The 21,443-nt window shown below is 35.3% G+C and overlaps 1 protein-coding gene across 1 annotated transcript in view; it reads right to left on the bottom strand.

Moving 5' to 3' along the window:
* Positions 1-21,443, bottom strand: part of LOC104643462 (connector enhancer of kinase suppressor of ras 2) — a 205,289-nt gene that overhangs the window by 62,850 nt on the left and 120,996 nt on the right. The window contains exons 9-10 of the mRNA XM_075763063.1: positions 18,100-18,168; positions 6,328-6,474 (exon numbers count right to left, since the gene is read on the bottom strand). Of these exons, the coding sequence (XP_075619178.1) occupies positions 6,328-6,474; positions 18,100-18,168 (216 nt within the window). The remainder of the gene's footprint in view (positions 1-6,327; positions 6,475-18,099; positions 18,169-21,443) is intronic.

The raw sequence follows: 21,443 nt of genomic DNA, 5'->3' as shown, positions 1-21,443 counted from the left end.
TAAAAAAAAAAATCTAACCTTATAGCACTGTAATCTTTTTTGCTTCAATTTAATTCAATTCTTGTCCGACCCATTCCAGAAAGTGAGAACTTTCCTTTTCACTCTTCTTTAATTTTTTAATTTATTTTTACATTCTGAATACTCCGTTTCCTCTTTTTTTTTTTTTTGCAAGAACACAAGAAAACCCCCTAATTCTTCCCTTATAGGGCTTGTTTTCTAAAGCACTAATGACTTGACTAGGTGTACCCAGTGTATACCAGGTGTGCTCAGTACCCAGCTGAGATTGCACTAATACTGAATAAAGCACAAGAATTATTTCACTTATGTTTTATATTCCTATTCATGTTTCTCAGACAGGTATTCGAATTCCTTCCAACATGACATTCAGCTTTTTGTTTACTGGAATTTCCACATTATTTGGAATTATTGCCACATTATTCAATTGCTACATTCTTTAAAACTGCCATGGATTATTTCCAAGTAGAATACTTTAAACTTGCCCCTCCTTCATTTCATTACATTTTTAGAGCTTTTTCCTAGTTTTCCAAACTCATTTTTGATTACTAGGCAAGACTCCATTGCATTTGCAGGCCCACTTGGTTTAGCAGTGTACGCACATTTAGTAAGCAGATCCTTCAGGTTGTCAGGAAAACATGGAACAAACCCACATGCATCACCTATCTGTTGATACTAAAATGATACAACCTCCTTTGTTTGATAGTGAGTCATTAATAGCTATTATTACTGCTGACCATTAAATCTGTTTAATGATTTCTTCATAATAAATTCATGTTGGTTTTACTCATCTGTTATCTTCCAAGTGCTCGCAAACTGTTTGTGCATATTAAGTGACTGACTTCTAATTCACTGGCTCTTGCATTTTCTCTTTCTGAAGACAAGCATTAAACTTCTTGTTTTTCTAACCTTACTGTAATTCATCCATCTCTCAATTTCACAATAAACATGTTTGAAAAATAATGGTCCAAGAGTGCTTCCCCCGCAAGGAAACAGCAGGTCATCTTCTTGGCTTTTCAAATGCCATACCATAAGAGCTCATCCACTGAGTCTACAGAAATGCGTGCTCTTGAAGCATAAGGAAGGGGTTTAAGTTTTCAAGAAAATGCGCTGCTTCATGATTGCTCTCAGACAAGCTCTCTCCTGCCTTCTCCCTCTCAGCTTTACTTATGTTCTCTACCTTCTCTATGAAAAATACCTGTTTTCAATGCTTTCAAGACTTTGCCAGTCATTATGTCTTTGGAAAAACGTCTGTTTCTATCCCTTTCTCAAAGGATGCACCCAATCCAAATAAACCATATTGAATGATTCTGCTAGTTGCTCACAAGAAACCTTTTCCACTCATCTCTCCTGGGAGTCTTTAATGAAGAGAAGAGAGCACCTGCTTTCTCCTCCTCTATCATCACTCAGATAATTCCAGCAAACGTAATTCTTCTATGATGTGGAGCTCAGAGTGAAGTTAGTAAAGATGTTATACCTTCACTCTGAGCCCCAGAATGCCTGTGATAGCAGACATCAAATTTCAGTGGTTTTAGGTATCAGCAAAATAGCACAGGGATCTTTTATTAAAACATTAGTTTAATAAGAGTATTTAATATTTATATACCAATATATAAATATACTAAATATATTAGTATATACCAAATCCAAACCCATAATTTTAATAGTGAATATCATCCCAGCCAAGACTATTAATTAAACATAGTCAATTCTTTAAATCTTAGATCTCAATTCCAATAAAATTAAAGTGATTATGCTGACTCTGTGTGTGTACAAATAAATGTTTGATGAGATGTGTGTGCAAATACAGGCACAGGTGAAAAAAATCCCAAGGAAAACACATTTGTTTACAGAGGACTTCTGAAAAGTGACACTTTAGGTGTCTGCTGTATGTTATTCAAAGTTTTTAATGAGAATAGCTAATTACCAGTAAAATGATCAAGTAATGCTGAAATACCAGACTAAAACCAAAAGATAAATGGTAAATTCAACACTCATCAGAAATAAACAATTGTTCGCCAAACAGAAAAAATTCAAACTGTTTCAGAAACAAAAACATTGCTGTGATTCTGAGTGTGTTTTACAAATATTGGGGGCAATTAAATATAGTATCTATGTAAAAAGCACTGTTCAAAATAAACAAACATATGACCCCAGTGCATCCTGCAAAAATCAGCAGGACAAGATGCAGGATGCTGGTACAGCCACGAGGGGCTTGAACATGGACATCCCTTACCTTTTGAGGGGGTATGAAGATTAAGGATGGGGTACTGAGTCTCTGCTTTCTCCCTTGAAGGAATAAACTCAATCCCCAGAATTCCCCTGATGGGTGAATTCACAGAAAACACACAGGCGTCAGTCTTCTACATGGATTGCCTGTGGTAAGGGAAAATGGGGCTTTAACTGCATCGCCCTATAAATTCCTACAGTGTGTAATTTTTGTCAGAATAGATTCATTCATGCCACTCATATAGATGACTAATTGCTTATTGGATAAGCTGCTATTCAGAAAAATTAAATGTTCAACAACACAAATACTACTCACAATAGAAGTCTCAATATTGCTGAGCCTGTCTTACATATTGGTAAATTAGTATGGCTGTGCTGTAAAACAGCAGGTACACTCACAGTGTTTACAAGTCTTGTGGATTTTTACTTTTTTGAAACTTGAAATATCTACCTTTTTCCGATATGTAAATAATAATTTTTGCTCTCAGAGCAAGAGAATACAATAAAATACCCATGAACAGGTCAGAAGTCAATAAAAGCATGAGTGGCATTAAGATGAAAAGGAAATGACTGTTCACCATCTCCTCAGATACAAGACATTTAAGAGAACAGAAGACAACTTTCTTGCTGCATTTTCTTCGTCTGAGGTGTTACAAGTCTTTCCTTGCCCAAGATATTTCTCACTTAGATAGTAAAGTAAATAGGCAGCAATAATTGCAGAGTTCATCTGAGCAATTCTACGGGGTATAACTGCAAACTAAATGAATGGTACACAAGAAGTGGTATACCCCAACTTGTTATTTTCCTTTTTTTCACTCTACAAGCCTCTGTTCTCATAATGCTATAGAATTTCTCTTTTGTACAAAGCAACATCTCTCCAAATTCACATGGCTTTCAAAATCTGAAATGGGCTACTCAGCTAGAATTATTCTAAAGATATGTATAAAATTGCAGAGCATAACGTATTTTCTAATGCCTAAGAATTATTGTAACACTGTCACTGTTGATGTAGGGTTTAATACTCATATCACATGACAGATTCTATATCTCAAGCTAAATAATAAAAAATTCTTCTGGATCAAGTAGTTGTACCAAGGAAGGATTATTCCAATTAAAAAATTTCTGCAAATAAAGGAAAAAAATACAATAAATGTTGTATTTTATTTGAATGAACTTGCCGGTGTACTCACTTTTATAAAAAACAGAGCACTCTGCCATTGCAGATGAAAGAACCATTTTATATTGAGTGGGAAGATAATCACAGAGTTTAAAAACGAAAATAGTCTTCTAATATCACACAATGCCAACTAGAGACAAAATGAGAAAACAGTATGACTGACATGTTGTCTCACTGAAAGATAATTGTAGCATAGAACTTCAGCATATGTTAACATTCTGCTGTGGTTAATTACGCATCAAGGGAAACTATATACAGTAAAGGAATACCACGAGACCAAGAAATAAATTTTATAAGGATTCACAGATTCTGTATCATTAATATGTCATAAATTAACTATGTGGTATAATTTTAAACATAATTATAATGGAAAGAAGTATTCATAACACAAGTGCCTTAAGAAATAATAGAAAACATGACAACTTTTATTTAAAAAATTCCTGCTGCGCACCAACCTGAGTTAACAAATATTATTTCTGGCCTCTGAATTTCAAGTTCTTAAATCCTACTTCTTTTGCTCCTTCCCTAATTTTGTACTGCTTTTGTTTTGTTTTTTACCAATGCTAAATCAGGATGAAGAATTGCTCTGCATGTGTTATTTGTCATGGTTCATTACATATATGCATATGTGTTTCATATGGGTGTATGTAATGCACCATGGCAAACACCACACACAGAGCAATATATATGGATCCATACATGTAACACACCATGAAATACAACACATCCATAAACGTTATCCTTTTTTTTGTGACAGCCTGACATTTGCCAAGTTGTTTTCAGTTTTGATCTATTTTAACCGAGATCTTTTTCTAAGATTGTTGCTTAACTGGCCATTCCATATCCTACATTTATGCAGCTGGTTACTGCTGTCTAAGCATAAAACCTTCTGTCTGTGCTGAATGTATTCTGCTTATTTCTGAAAGTCTGTCAATAGCCTCTGTTCTGAGAGAGCCAATTTAATCCATTAGTGGTAGGAAACTCCAGAAAAACAAATAAACAAAACCAGAAGCCTTCTTACCAATTCAAGAAATTAAACTGATCTAGAGACTCTAAAAAATGCCAAAGTCAAACAAAGGCGAGGACATTCTGCAGCCAAGAACAGGGAGAGGGAAGTGAGATCACTGTTTTCCAGCAGCATCAAGCTGTTATGTCAGCTGTCCAGGAAACACAAGCTTTGGTATCATCTTGAAATTTAATCATGCTAGTTCCAAGTCATTAATGCAACAATAAATAATACTAGATCCAGGTGAGAACTGTAGGAAATTGGCAAAACAAAAAACTGCATTCTGAAATGTATCCAGGTCCTAGTATTTGAGCTTGCCTCTGTGGCATGAAGACTACAGAAGAACTAAAGATGCTATAGAAGATCTAAAGTTGGTTTTCAACATCTTATTACAAAATCTGCTGTTAAGAAGCAACACTTTTATTTTTCAAAGGGATTTATATTTTTATTTAAATCTCTCACTGCACGATTCTCCAATATAGAAGAAACACATCCTCGAGAGAAACACACTTAAAGTACCCTTTGATCCTCAGGGGATCTTGTGTTCTGGGTCATCAGGCAAGGACACGTCACAAAAATAGAAATGGTTGATAATTCTACAAAGCAGCTTGGTGCACTTCACTTACGTAGCTACCATGACAAAGGCTGGCATACTGTGTAGAAAATACCATGCCATGTATACAGCACATATTGTTTTTACACTGACAAAACTTCCAGAACTAGTGCTGCTTGTGAATCATGATTCTTTAACATACTAATATAAAGAGATGATCTCTGTGGAAGCCCTGTTGCAAATGCAATTTCCGTTTTGCTGCCCCTGGACGCTTCAGATCAAGTTCACAAATAGATACACAATCATCTTGCTAGAGCAAAGAATGTTATTCCTGCACCCTTACGACAGACAAACCTGGAGAGTTCTGAATCCTCTGGGTGTCAGAATGCCCCTTTCCTCCCCCCAGAGGCAGTCACAGGGGAAGGCAAGATGGCACTAAACCCAAGTGTCAGCACTCCTGAGCTGCACAGATGACACACACTCCTTAAGTGAAGCAGCTGTGTAGGATTTAGGTACTTTGAGGAATGAAAGATGCAGAAGTGCCAGGAAGGAAGGAAATTTGCCTCAGTAGGCTTGAAGGTTTGCTCTGTTTTGTTAACTTAAAAATGATTCAGAAACACATTTGTGTATCATGTGATCCAAACAAAACAACTCTGTGAAGCTTCTACATTATGAAAGTGCATAAACTAATTCTATATAACATCCTACAATAAAAGATAAACATGTATAGTCAGTAACTTACTCAAAAAACTTCCCTTTAATAATGACATTTTGAGTTCAGTCTTTTTATGGTGAGTCAATTTCTACTACATATGTTGATGTTGTACGAAGAACCAGCTGTGATGTTCACAATTGATTTTTTATGTATCTATCTCAACAGGTTTTCAAAGAATAAGTATGCAGAAAATATCAGAGTTTCTATTAGCATTGCTACCAAAAAATCAGACTTGATGAGACATGTGGAACAGAAGCACGCTTTTCCTAAAATTTAAAGGTCTGATACGCTTGATTTCAAACAAGTAGTTTTGACAGACTATGAAATAATGGAAACAGGGAGGCAATGTTGCCTCTGCCCAAGCAAGCTACTGAACCTTAGGCTGCCTTGTTCTTCAGTACCACTATCTGTAAATGTTCTTTCCTCTTTGAATTACTGTGGCTCCCAACTTCACAAAAAATGGAGGAAAACAAACTTATTGCCACACAAACTTATGTCAGCACCCAATTTCAAAGGAATTTGGGACTTTTTAGAGGCTCCTGTTCCTTTCACTGGAAGGAAAAATTCTAGTGTTTTCTCTTGAATAGAATAAAGGATTTACCATGGCAGAAGCGTTGCAACAGCCTTCTTACCTGAAGTGCAAGAGGCTTCCACCTCACATTCTTCAGAAGGGCAGGAGCAGAAACCAGGGTATTCTGAGGACGTTTTTTCAAGGTTAAAATCACTCCATTTGGGTCTTCCCGCAATGCATTTACTAGGTTCTTTAACTGCCAGCCAACCTAAGGAAAAATTCCATAATTGAATTTTGAAAGCTTTCCGTGTAACTTCAAATGTGAAGGAAGTCTTCTATTAACTGGAAAGGTCTATTACAGTCTGCTCTTTGCAAACATAAGCAGTTTTTATAAACTGTGTCTGATTACTTCTGTTGGACTGAAACGATGCTACTGAAGCTGGATTTTTTTTTTAGCTGTGTTTCTCGACAAAATAAGGCATAAGTGAACACTGTCTCCCTTTCTATAATTTGTGAGATAACTGTACATTTTAAATCAAATGATAAGGACTAGTGGTCATGAAATAATTTTAATCTGTATCCTTAGTTGAAACATTCACTACTGAGGAGGAAGATAGACTATGCTATAGCAACATATGAAACATATATGTAACAGCTTTAAGATCCCAACTGAAGATAAATGATCATTTACTTGATTTATCTATAGAGCCCCTGGATAAAGCTGAGTAATTCAAGTTACTATACATTGGAAACAGTCATAAAAAAGACTATCACTAGTACTGAAAGGATTTTATATGTGTTGCTCACAAAAAGCTACTTAGAGACATTTTTTAATCTTCTTGATTATTTAAATATGAATTTACCATTAACTGTTTATACATGAAAACAGAAAATGTATTTTTATGGGATTTTTTTTTTTAATGAATATTTACATTATCCTGTTATCCTGAATGGTTGAAGAGGTTTTAAAACTGAATAATAATATAAATGATAGTATATAAAGATGTTTATGATAAAAGTAGTTTCTTACACATTTAAGTGCTGCTGAATTTCTATCCAGATTTCTACAGGGACACAAGAAAAAAACAACCAAAAAAAGGCTATCAAAACAGTCAGATATGTAAATTCAGAACTGAAAATTAAAGTCATAAAAATTTACATTTTCCTAAGTCTAAATGAATGTTTCTTCCAAGTTACACCACTGAAATCAGCAGAATTGTACCAGTTTCAATATGAGAATAAATTTGGCTCAATTCAGCAGTCCTTTTGCCCTTCCTACACACAACTGATGTATCAGCTTGTTCGCGATGAATAAACTAAGAAAGTCCTATCACTTAGCACTTCATAGTGAATGATTGTTACAGTTGGTTTGCCCTGCTTCCTGAGTAACGCTATTATTGGAGAAGTTTCTTTAATATTACAGTCTCAAAAAACGTATCCTATGCAATACCAGATTACTACCGACAGTCAGAAATATATTGCAATACTTATAGAATTTGCTAACACTCACTTCTAGAGATTGTATTGTCAATATACTTGTGACCTGATCTAGATAACTAGACTTAACACCACAAATTTTGAAATTTGTCTCTCTTCCACTGGCGTCAGAAAAACGCTAGAACTAAAGCAGACTGAGTTAGTCACACCTAACCTTAGCCCTGGGTCCCAAGAGCTCAACTATTGCTTCCATTTAGTCTCATCTTGTTATTTTCAGGAAGCATACCAAGGATATTGCAAGAATGAGCCTATCTAGAAAGGAATTACTGGAGAGAATAACCACTTCCAAGTGACAACTAGGTTATTGGTACACATACAGCTCTGGGAAACAGCAAGGTATGCATAAGTATTTATAGGGAGGACTTCAGAAGATTTTCCTACCCTGACTTATTTGCATCTTCTCTTTACACATGATTTCTAGATTTGTCACTCAAGGAAAGTGAATAGGTGCAGGACAGACTCTCCACTTACCCTTTTAAGTATTGTGTCCTTTTTAAAACATCACTTATATGAGTCAGGTTTTAATTTGAACACTAGTGATTACTTTCTACCCACAGTTCTGCTAAACAAAGCAGTACGGATCCAATCCTGCACTGAATAGTTTTTTTCAAAAGTCAGTTTCTTTCACAGAAAAGCTGAGCCCCCAGCACCTCTAAAAGTGCCTGTATTAAACTCTTCCTTCTATTTTCTGTTCCAAATATGGCAGATTTTTACAGTAGCAATAAATGACCATAGTAAAGACCTGTCATAAGTGTTATAACTACCACAAGTCTTAAGCCCTAGTGTCAAGTTGATCTGTACTGAACAGGAATTAGAATGCTGGGTTCATACAGCAGTTCTCCAGACACAACCTGACTGAGGCCAAATTGCAGCAGCCTTAAAGTGAACATTTAAGAACAAAAAGCTTAAGGAATACAAGAGCAGTAACTGAACAAGTACATACAAGCATTAAGCACCGTTATATTTGCTATGATTTTTGACTACGTTTGACATGTCAGTTCATTGTAACACTTTAATCATCGCTGCTCTTCTGACAAAAGTGTATTCCCATTGCTATTAAAAACAAGAAAAAAAAAGAAAAAGATGTAGGTCTTCAGAATGAGAGCAGAGCAGTCTACATATATCACCATATTATATCAGGAATAGTTTATAATTACTTCCTCTTAGGGGAAGATAATATCTGAATACACATGAAGGTAGAGGGGAAAATAATAAAGGCAACCTTGAAGAGATTTCAATTAAAATCCTCTTCTAAGGGCTGAAGAGAAGTTAAGATATAGACTGTAAGGTTTTAGCCTGTCTCTACAGTGGTCCAAAGCCAGGATCTCAAGTGTGAACATTCGGCTCAGAAAGAACTGCAATACAGATTTTAATAGCTTTTTGAAGTTCTATTCTATTTTTAATGTTGCTGTTCTATTAGAAAACTTTCTAAAAAGGCACTGGCCACAGGAAACTAGAAAATGGTAGTAATTATAAACAGGCCACAGCCAAACAAATGCAAATATGTCAAACTGCATTCCAAACGACCTCTTCTAGTTTGTGCTTTGTTTATAAAATGACAGAGGCTATATTTTTTTTTTACTAAATTATAGAATTACAAATGAACTATTTTTGATTTTTATATATTGATATAATTTTCAGAACGCTGAAATCTTTAGAGCTCCACGAGCTCCTTTTAGAAAAGAATGATAAATAATTAAGTTAACAATAAATTATTCCAATGAGAACCTTAATGACAAAACCATTAAATACCAAGATCTATTAGAGAACAGTCTGCAGTCATTACTACTAGGCTATGATAAAATGCTCTTGGGAATTTGGACATGTTATTATAAATTGTATTACTAAAAATATCTTTGAAAAAAATAGAAGTCATTACAGTGGATTAAAAATCTTAGTTGAAAACCAGTCCTTGAGACAGATTTTGACATTTATTCTTAAAGATTCAGTCTTTAATAGCAAGCACTAGCTTCTAGCTATGGTAAGATGTATTCAGCAAAAGGGTGTTTTGGTCCTTTAAGATTTTAGCATATACATTCAGTTAATCAGATTCTACAATATGGGTTAAGATATTTCACTCAGTAATGAAAGTTAACATTAAAATTAGACTAATGAAGGCAAAAATACTGATGTGATACTTTTTTTTATTTTCCTGAATAAATGAAATTGGAGCAATTAGGATACTCATTACATTCAAATCAACAAATTCAGAAGGACATTATTATGCCATCTTTGCACAGCATAGTAAAGCTCTAGTCATGGTGTGCTGTTCTCTGCTAAACATATTTGCATATTGAAAGAAGTGCACTATTTTTTTACCTCTTTATGAGCTGGGCCTACAAAACCTAGAATGTTGGAAGCCACATGCCTGCTGTTTAACTTCATAACTCAAAGGAAAAATACAGTCTAAGTTTAAATAGTATAATGATTTAAATATAAGTTATATTTAATATAAATTAAAAGTATAATGATTTAATTATCCACAGTGCTGTAGTAATTTTGTATACCTAAATCTGATAATTTTGGACCTGGGACTGCATGACTAATATGGTCAGAAAAACATAACTCACTTTCATTAACTTACAATAAATGAGGTTGTTTTCTAGTTCTCCAATATCTTCTTTAGATTCTCCCTATATTGGCTTTGTTCCTTCTCATTTAGAAGATCTAGATTTCTGGAATGGGATTCAGAATGCATACTACCAGCAACAGTGATTTTGGCATTTTTATAAATCCAAGCTCTGTTCATGCTGGACAAGCACCTTTTCTCCTTTTTTTTTTTAAAATAAAGACTACCTGGCCAATGATGACTCACTAATGATCTGTATGAAAAACAAACTAGTACAAAAAATTCTTAATGTAGCAGACACAAAAAGAAAAGACTGAAGAAAACACAAACTGGTGCATTTGTGGATGACTGCACAGGCATTAAGGGCATGATATATTTATCTGTTAAAAGGAACTGAAAAAATAGCCAGACTGTTGAACATGATGGTGCTTATCAAAGGGTCCCAATTCTCAAAACCACCACAACAGTTACTCACCTCCATGCCAATTTCTTCAAACATTATACAGAAGACACAGCTCAGACAGTGGAACTAGGAGTGCATAGCGCATAGAATACCTATATTCTTTTCTCTGCTTTTCCTGACATTTCTGGGGATAAAGCAAAAGTGTGGTTCCTCAGTTCCTTCACTGCCTTATCAAACCCTAAATATCTATCACAGCTCTGAAGAATGAAAAAGTTTTAAGAAATACCAAATACAGAATGCACCTTACAGAAGGAAGGTTCGTTACACCTTAATTTGCTTGTGAGACTGGTGCATATTCTACTCACTGTATCATATGCCAGCTTTAATCTCACCTAGGATGGAAAGAGACAGTATTAACTAAACAGGAATTTAAGAACTACCTTGTTAGGCAGTTGATCTGGAAATCAATTGTACAGAATAATATTTTCTAAATATTTAGAACATAATATATTGCACACTACCTGAAAACAAGTAATCCTGCCTTGACTGCAGTAACCCTTACATGAACCAGGACAGATGTTTCCCCTCAAGACTCTTCAAATACATAAGCAAAGCCATCTGGATACTTACTTGAACCTCAAGAGTATGACCTCTCTTCATATTTGCATCAAAAAAAAAAAAAAAGGCTTGTGTAAACTCAGCTTTTTGTTAAGGAAACAGACTATCAGCCTTTCATATTTTAAGTCTATAATTCACTTTGCCTCATTAGGGAATTAATCAAGGGAATTTGTTTGATTAACATGGAAATCGGAAATTATTATTAGACAAAAATGTGCTGGAAGACTACTTTCTGTCACTGAATGGGAAGGTCGTCATTAACACCTGTAGCTGATTCACTCTTCTCATTAATATCCTAACTGTTACTAACAATAACAGATGACAAAAACAAATGTTCTCCCATTATCTTACATAGTTATATTCATTAACTAGCAGAGACAGCAAGATTCCAAGCAGATGCAAGATCTGCTACTGGAAGATATGCATCACTAAGCCTTTCAGAAGAGGCAGAATCCTGAGAATAAGTAACATGTGGCAATTTGTTTGGAAACAGAACGACATCTTGGGGGAGGGAAGAAGTTGTAATTCTTATGACATCTCCCCTTCAGTTTTTCTCTTTCCTTTTCCTACTTGTATTTCACAACACACAGTGTGCTGAAACACAGATGGTGTGACTTGGCACTACATTTACAGATTTACCTCCATCTAAACTGAGCTTTCATTGAGATTCAGGTTTACAATTCAACAAACATACATCTAGGATATTAATTCAATAAATATCTTAACACCAATAAATTAGTGCTGAAATGATTTCATTGTTCCAGGGCCCTTGACACACTTAAATTAAGTGTATAATTTGACAATGAACAGAATGAAAAAGTATTAGGCTGCTGATCACATATTTATGTAGCATCCATCATTCCGAAGAATAGCCTTATCAAGTATGAAAATGCAACTACATTAGTTAAAAACCACAGCTATTTAGAGATAACATAACAAACACCTTACACAACAAAGCAAAGGTGTCAGAGCCGCAAAAGCCCTTCTAGGCAACTACATCCACTTGTTCGCTCTTCTACATAAGCTGCAGGCAACTATAACGCAATCATTTGCATCAGTTCTTTAATCACCATACTAGGTAGACCTCTTTCAAATTCTACCACAGATTTACTTACAGATGTTTGTATAGACGCTTGCTCTTGCACAACGTTGTTTTTTACCTTAAAGAGTTTTTACCTTAAAGAATTATTTCTTCTTCTGGTCTTTACAGCCTCTGTCTCTTACGAAAGAGGAATTCTGTCTTAGACCTAGCTGGCTGGGTTAACAAAATTGAAATCCTTAAAACAATTCTCCTCATATGAGATGGATGATACATTTTTTCCCCTCGTAACATTTTTTTAATGTTCATATGCAACTTCACACCTTTGATGACTGTAAATGACCTGAACATCACACAGTATTTCAGAGAAGATACTACCAATGTCAAGACAATGGCATTAAAACTCTATTTCTCCTGGAAACATGTTCCCAATTAATTCCAAGTTCATCTTTGCCATTTTCAGTCACATTACCACTATGGCGCTCAGTTAATTTGGGATTAATTACTACAGTCTGACTTCTGGAGTCTTGCCAGCTGCTCCTGAGTAACATATAGCTTTCAACATGAATTACTAAAAGCATTATTATTGCTCTCTGTCCTATTAAATGACCTTAAAAAAGTTTTCAGTTTTCTGAAAAGTCAGCTTTCCCTAGTTTATCAAACACTTTCCTATATACAAGTAAATCAAATATTTTACAGATGGTCAGGCAGCTAGATCAACACTTGTTTGGATCTGCAATGTTTCTGTTGTCTGAAAAATTATCAAAGTTAGAACATTAACACAATTTATTTTTCATAAATTTCTGCTGCATTTCAAGTCTTGGGTGGTATTGACTAGTAATTTTTGCCCCTTCTTCTACTTCCCCAGCAAACAATGTTATTTATCCTAAAGCAAACAATTCATTAAAAATCTTTGCTTAGGGACTTGCAATTGAGTTTCAGTCTCTTCAGTAAACTGATGTAGATGATCTGGCATTAAATTAGCCAACTTTGTTTCCATCCTGAATATGTACATGCCTATATATTTGTTATGACTGGCTTTCTTTTCTTTGCTCTATGTTCAATACTATCCTTGTTATGGAAAATTGAAAGAAACAGTGTTTCTTGGCTAGTGACTATCTTAGCTTTAATTTTACCTTGTTTTCACTGCATGACAGTCCCAATCCTCTGACTAAAGAATCATGTCCCATATATAAAACAACTTAAAAAGACAAGAGGAAATGTACTATTTCAACTGAGCATCAGAAAATATACTATCCACGTGTAATTATTTATTTGAAAACAAGTGTAAGGTGGCATATTCAGCACTTTGGTATAATTTCATAACAGAAGCAGCAAAAATCTACAAGGCACTGGCAGAGCTAGTGCCTGTTGTTACTGTAGGGAAAAATAAAGACTTAGAGTGGCAGTAATTTAGAACGTATAACTTATTTTTAAAGTTTCTCTTGCTGTTTTACTAAAATCTAATAAGCAAGAAGGACAGGAAAATAAGGAAATTGGATAATGATTAAGTGATCTTAACAGCCAGTGGTGAATTGCCTGATTTAATTAATTTCTTGCCCAAAGTACTATTATTTCTTTGATCTTTATAATTGTATTACAGAGTGTGTTCCTCGGTTAGACCAGATTCCACGTAGTAAGTCTTTTATTTTAAACTCTTTCAACTGTTGCATTACATAATTTGTAAGCTGCTTTCCTTTGATACTTTCTGAACTTTTTTTTTAACTCTCAACTACATTGAAAAGCTTTTTGAAAAGTAAAGTAAAACGAGTGGGTTTGTTCTGTTAATCTTTTTAATATATTTGTTAATATAACTGGTTTCAGGAAAAAAAAAGTATGAATATAGTTACCTCCCACCTATCTGATATTTCTTAATAGATATAATGCTTTATATAAATGAGTATATTAATTGTAAGTAATAAGAATAATTTCCAAAACATACAGCCAAAGTATTCTAGCTGCATCAATCCTGAAATGCCTAACTCCACACATCCAGCAATTCAATGGGACTGACATTGTCAGCATACCTCTCTGCTATAGCTATACAACCCCAGAGAAGTGTCTCCAGGATTAGAAATGCTGTTCTCCATGCTGACTCCACACGAGTGCAGGGTCAGTACAACTATCTCCATTTCTACATCTTCTTAAACCTGTTTAAAAGCTTATTCCTCTCTCAGTTTCAAAATGGATAATGATTCTTCTCTTAAAATGGACTTCCTGACAGAAAGAGTCAAATTTAAATTGAAATTATGGGTTTTGTTTTTAAAACAAAAAATCAAATAAAAGTGCCCTCTTAGTTTCATTTTTGCCTACGTATGAATGAAAAATGAATACAAGCCTTTTGGTAATGGCTGCATTAGTGTAGTCTCATTCGTACTATTTTAGCACAGGAGTACTGCCCTACCCATGAATGAATGCTTTCACTGTACAGCTCTGTAACTCAATGTTAAATATGCAAAGTATTACAGCTGGGAATTTAAAGAGGTTGTTGAGGAGGGTCATGCATTAGGATGACAAACTGGAAGTGCTCAAATTATCTAGTTTAAAAAAAAAAATAAAGTGAAGAGGTAATTTGATTGCATCCTGAAAACACGTAAATGAGAAACCTGCTCTCCAATCTAATCGATAAAAATATATCAAGATCAAAGGACTGGAAGCTTGTGCCAGACAAACGTAGATTACAAATAAAATGACTTTCTTTTTTTTTCCCCAGCAATAAGAATAATTAACTACCAGAACAATTTATTATAGGATGTGGGAACATCAATGCAAGTTTTAGAACTCAAAAGATCTTGTGAAATGAGCAAATATTAATTTATCTAGAAAATATATTGGCCTAGTTCAGTCAAAAACAGATTAAATGATGCCAGTAGTCAGTGATAGGATTGGAATCTATTAAAAGAAATCCATACTTTCTCTAGTCAGGAAAGTATTTTCACTAGTGGCAATACAAAATGACGAGATCTAATCATCTTCAGAACAGATTCTTTCAACACACATTGTGTTGAACGGGATTTATATTTGATAGGCTACCAAAATGCTACAGAAACTTCAATCTTAAGAAAATGTCTTTGTTAGGACAACAAAGATAAAATCTGTGGGACACAGAACCTCCAGAGCATACAAATACCTGCAGAAAGTAGAACGAACTTGTCATAAATCAATGCAAACTTTTGCTGCAATTTTATTTTAGAGGGAATGAAGGTGTCACATTTGACATAAAATTTTCGGGTAAAAGATTGAATAAAAGTTTGGCAGAAAGAAGCAAGCATTTAATCTCCAGTTCAGAAACCAAACTAATGGTAGAAATGGCACTAGCAACTACCAGGCAAGAAAAACATCTGGACAACATTGTGAGAGAAGTGAGAAGTAGAAAGCAGCTGAACAAGCACGCTTTGGGTAGGTATAATTGCAAACCACTTTGTATTTCGCTCTTTCACAATTCTACTTCTACTAGTGCTTGCCATTGCTAAGCTGTGGAGTCAAAGGCTGTAAGGAGGAAGCGTTGGGTTCTAGTGAGGATTCTGTGCAGGCACAAATCCATGCTCCTCCACTTGGTGAGCAACAGTTTACAGCTCTGGAAAACCTGTAAGACCACCACAGATATGCGAGCCTTTCTTTTGTAAGGTTACTCAACTGTCCCCCCTCACCCCCCCAGTCATTAATTTCAAATGGGCTACACCTCATTTTATGAGCGGGTTTTGCTAGTATTAAAATATTGATTACACAGAAATTTAATGAGCTGTTCCCTTTGAATTATTCTAGCCCACTAATGGGACTAATGGTAATTATAGGCATGATATTGATCATCACAAGTTGTGGTAACTTGGGTGAAGAAGGAACACAGCTGAGGGTCGTTTGCAGCAAGACATACCAAAAGTGACTGGAATTAAAGGGCACACTTGGAGATCAAAGGGATACCAAAACCATTAAAACTTCCAATCTGTGAGAGGAAGAGGGTTGGAGATATACCTCAAACATGCACATGCTCAAGATAACTGCCAGACCTTCTAAAGTCACAGTGAAGACAGAATGAGACTTTCCCAGCCATTTCAAAGGAAGACTAAATTTCCGAAAAAAATAGCTTGTCATTTTTCTCTTTTCTCAGCTTGTTATAAACTTCAGAATTAATAATTAGTAGTGGTGGGATTTTTAAAAAAAAATTATTTTATGCCACTTGACTCAGCTGTTGGTACTGTGCCCTTAGCTGGAAAGGGATTACAAGTATCAAACACCTTGGGCCTGTTGTAGTAACACACATGGAAAGAATTGTTATCCAGAAAGCCAATTCTTGAGTAGTTGAATGAGGGGATTTCACCAATGGGAGTAAAGATTAAATCAGGTCTATCACTTGAAGAATATGTTTGATGGAGAAAGCCAGACTAATGCATATTTCAACTTGTAACTATGACAACTCATAGAACCTCTCTAATACAGATAACAGCTGCATGTTCCATTAACATTTAAAGTGTAAATGAATAAGTTATAATTCTTTTCAAGAGAAAATATTTGCTCTCTAATAATAAGATTTTAATAGTCAGACTTTCATATTTCCATCTCACACAAATGACAGACAGAAAGGGATTTCTTAATTTTGCTGCTGCTATGTTTGGAGATGGGGTTCAGCAAGACAAAGTTAAATGGCTAAATTATAAGCACTTTAGGAAGTTATCATCATTGTCACAATGCTACTCATGCCTAAGAAGTAATAAATAGAAGTGTTCCTTTCACCTGTAGTTCCAGCAACATTGCTTCCATTCTTCTGCAACATACAATTTTATTTATTTTTTTAAAGGAACAGTCCCTATGACTTAAGATAGTACTGGGACAAAACTTGACTGTATTTTTTTCAGTAACCATCACTATTGGAACTAACATCAGTAATAAGGCAGCAGCTTGTGTCATCACAAAACAGGAAAAAATATAATCACTCAATCTTGGATGAGGCTCTGATAGGCTTTTAGACCTCAATTACAAATAATTTAATCAAATAAATTAATAATTCTCCAGTGAAGTCACATGTGTTTTAAGTCAGGATACAATTCTATGAATGCTGCAGAAACACATCAGTCCTGGATTTCTACATAAAATGAAATGTAGTTTTATATACATACAGTTACACAATGCAGCATACAGCTGTGAAAGAAATGCAATGGTAGGCACGTTTAAATGTACGCAAATCAGGTACTACAATACCTTAGGCCCAGCATACACATATGTGATTTTAAACATTAATACTTTCACTAACCTTATAAAACTGCTCATCTGTTTAAAAATAAATCTGCATGCAAGAATGCACAAAAGCAAAATCTGCTAGATTTCTATCAACACTTAAATCGTCTTGGGGGTCTTGGGTTTTTTCCCCCCAAAGAGATTCAGAATATATGGCTGTTCCAGCACTTCTGCATTTTTAATCCAAATCTCGTATTAAACAGAATGCAAAATTCTGTTTAAGAGAAAAAGTTCAACTAGCTGGTGTATCCACAATGAGAAGTGTAAGAACTTCAAGGAAATATTCTAGGATCTCCTTATAGAAAGAGTATGATGTTGAATAGCAGCTGTGGAAAATATAAATTTCGCTTAATCTTTCTGGGCTGTTACTGACTCTACTTGTGCTTTTTCTTATCAAACATAAGCAGTAGTTATGATATTTTAAAAGACATAAATACTAATCTAGTTTGGCAAAGTTACTTTCTAAGAAGAATTATTACCTTTTTAGCAGTGGGAACAGGCAAAGCCTGCAGAGCAGAATTTCCAAAATACTTACCACAGTTTGATGATTGACCTGGATCACCTCATCACCAGCGTGGATTTTCTTACACTGGTCAGCAGGAGACTAAGGACAAGACATAATAATTAACTTCACATGGGAGTGTGGAGGGGGAAGGGAAGAGCAGGAATTAAAACAATGGATGTTGAAAGAGGCAAGAAAACTGTGCCCAAAGAATTGTTATCAAATAACAATAATCGGTCATATTTATAAAAAGTGTAATTGTAAGGAACTATGTTTTTTCTGGTTACAGATGGTAATTCAATGAAGAAATCTAGAATCCCACTTCTGTTGGTGATGAACTGCCTTTTTGACTGGTGGAACATTCTAACTTCTTTACCTCTCTGTGGGGAGTATGAGCAGTCGCAATCTTGCTGGAAGTACACCAAATGAATTTGCATCGCATAGAAATAAATCTATTAAGTCAACGAATACTGAGCTTACTGTGTGGTCAGGGACAGGGCAGGACCAACCATGTATGTAACAGGAAAGCAGGTCTCATAGTCCTTTATATAGCAGTTTTATTGCTGAAGTGCACTGAAGATACCCTGCAAATACACTACAGCTCCAGCACTTCCAAGACAGTACTAGATTAACCATTTGAACACAGAAAGTGATAATTTACAAATGGATAATGTCAGTGACAGACTAGCTCTTCAGGAGACACATATATATACACACACACTTCCATATACACCATTCACATAATTTTGGGATTGCTGAGCTGAAAAACTCCTTTATCCTAAATACAGCTTCTTCTGATTGCATTAAAATGGATTAAAACCCATTGAAAAGCCACTTGAACATGGTCAACTGTTTAGTAAACCATTTTTTTAAATACTTCAATGAAGTCAGATCTTAAATCTGTAAGACAAATCTGTAAAGCATGCAGGAGATCAGCAGTCACTTCAGAGTAGAGAACTGAGAATTCAAGGCAACCTACTTGCAACGTGCACTAGCTTACAAGAGAGTTCTACTGACACAAGAGTACACCAACTTGAAATTCAAGAGAAAATAACCAGAAAAGAGTTAAGGAGCTGAGACATCACCTTGAGTAATAAATCACAGTGGAAGTTAGCTATTAAGGAAGTAGACCAGCCAGGACATTTGGACAAGGTTGAATGTTTCCTTGTTAGATATGGAGTCAGAGAGAGGGGAGGACAGATTGCCCCATCTCAAACAATGTAGAAACATTAAAGCAAAATACTCTTTGAGTAACACTTCAAGTTCCCTAACCAAGTAAGCAGACTGCTAAGAAAGGCACAGAAGGACCCACTTGCAGCTACAGAGAGTGGTCTAGCTCTAATACTGTTGAAGAAGTTCCTCACAGAAAAGCAGTTATGTTATCAAAACTTAGTTCAGTTCCTGGATGCCTTCTGGAGCCAGCCTATAACATGAATTGCCCACGGCATAAGAGCCAGCTACAAATGCGAAGAAAGAAAAGATTTATCTGAACTAAAGGTGACTTGTTTTCACGACCTCACTGTGTACCAATCAAGACTTCCAGAAAACTGGAAAGAGCTCTTCAGCTGTACAGGCTTCACCAACCACAAATCCCACCCAGCATTTCCATCCCTTTGTGGATGGAGATTAAAAACATAAAATAAACAAATAACAAGGGCAAGAGGAAACAATAAAAGAGAACCCCAAATCACCACTGGGAAGAAAATGACTGCAATTCTGAATAAAATGCCAGAGACACTCATCCAGGAGGAGGTCAAATCACTCTCCAATAGTCAGCACCTGCTGACTAAGCAATCGAGTCTGCAGTCTACACCACTGCTGGAGAGTGCAGGAGACATCATTAATTATTCAATGAGGAAGAAAACCCAAGCCAACAGGGCAAATAGCCAATATTTGACACAGTGATTCCAAGTGTGTTATAGGTGCTATTCCAAGCACAGCCTTTATCTTCAGCCCACTGCTTGCTTATCATTCCTAACCTTGCTCTGCCCAACCTCCCCAGCACAAGCTATGTTCCAACTCCTCACCTGCTTGATGTCTGTTGTTCTTTCACAAGTGCTTCTGTGTCTCCTGTAGTGGGGAGTCCAGCCCTTGAGCTACACTACCTGGTTATTACAGCTGGATATCAACTCCTGTCACCTGAGTTGTTCTGCACTAAAATAAACAGGATTTTACCTACATACTTTGTAGGACAATGTGAAGAACTACCTGGCGCCTGTGCCAATTTCTCCTTTTAGTGGAAATGGGCAGAATTTGGGCAGACTGCTCTTTTGCATAGGACTAAACGTGTAACAGAAATGTATTTTTAGAATTCAGTGTGAATACAAACTTAATCACTTTAAACAGTGAATAAAAAGTAAGCAGGAAGCTGAAATCAACACCACCATTCATGATGTTTACCTTCAGCTGATATTAGTTGGAAAAGCAAAGGCCTGGTTCTTTCTCTTTTTAGATCCTTTCCTGACTTTGATAAGGCTGAACTAATTATTATCATTTAAAATTAAACACTGGCTCTGAGGTCAATTATCCCTTCAAAAGGAATGAAAAATCAATTTGCTAAAATGCCAGAAATTAAAGGTCTTTGAAGCTGGTTTATCTGCACATGTGATTACACTTCTAGCAAACCCAAAAAAACACAACTTCTTATGGTGGTGTCCTATCAAAAAGTTTTGACATCTAAAGTTTAGCAAAAATAAAAATAAAAATCTTAGTGGCTGGCAATTTAGTAACCCCTCCTGTGAATTTCAGTTATCAATATATAAATATTTTCCCTACAATGTGCATTATATTTCTAAAATTAATTAGAATTACAATAAAAAAGTGGAATAATTATAACATGAGTAATTCAATCTATGAACAAAATCTATTGCAACATAATCAAGATGGATCATTCATAAGTTTCAGGACCCAGGATACACATGTAGTTATTTTAAGACTTTTAAATGCTGCCAATGGTGTTAATATAAATAAGCAATCAAATTTTAAGTTTAATTTGCTTTCACAAATTGTGACACACAAATCATCAGGCTTTCCATGGGTTTGCACTGTCTAAAAACTGATTGACAAAAATTGTATGATGCAATACTACTCAATATCTATAAATCAAGAAGAACAAAATACCACATATGAAGCTTACCCATATGGGCCAGCATACCACTGATGTATGCCAGCAAGAATTTACATTTTTGGCTAGCTGCACAGTGCTAATTTTATGTTCCTTGGGTGTCAGCATTACATAATTTCAATATTAGCTTTATAAAATCTAAACTTGTAATTTACCCAGCTATACACTGTTAAACAGATCCAAGACTGAATGAAAACAGCGTGACTAAAACACTGCGAAAAACCAGAAGGGATGGGTCTTATTATGAAGTCTG

The sequence above is a fragment of the Balearica regulorum genome, chromosome 11 (genome assembly GCF_011004875.1).
Source record: "Balearica regulorum gibbericeps isolate bBalReg1 chromosome 11, bBalReg1.pri, whole genome shotgun sequence".
Taxonomy (NCBI): Eukaryota; Metazoa; Chordata; class Aves; order Gruiformes; family Gruidae; genus Balearica; species Balearica regulorum.
This window is presented reverse-complemented; position numbering and strand designations above follow the sequence as displayed.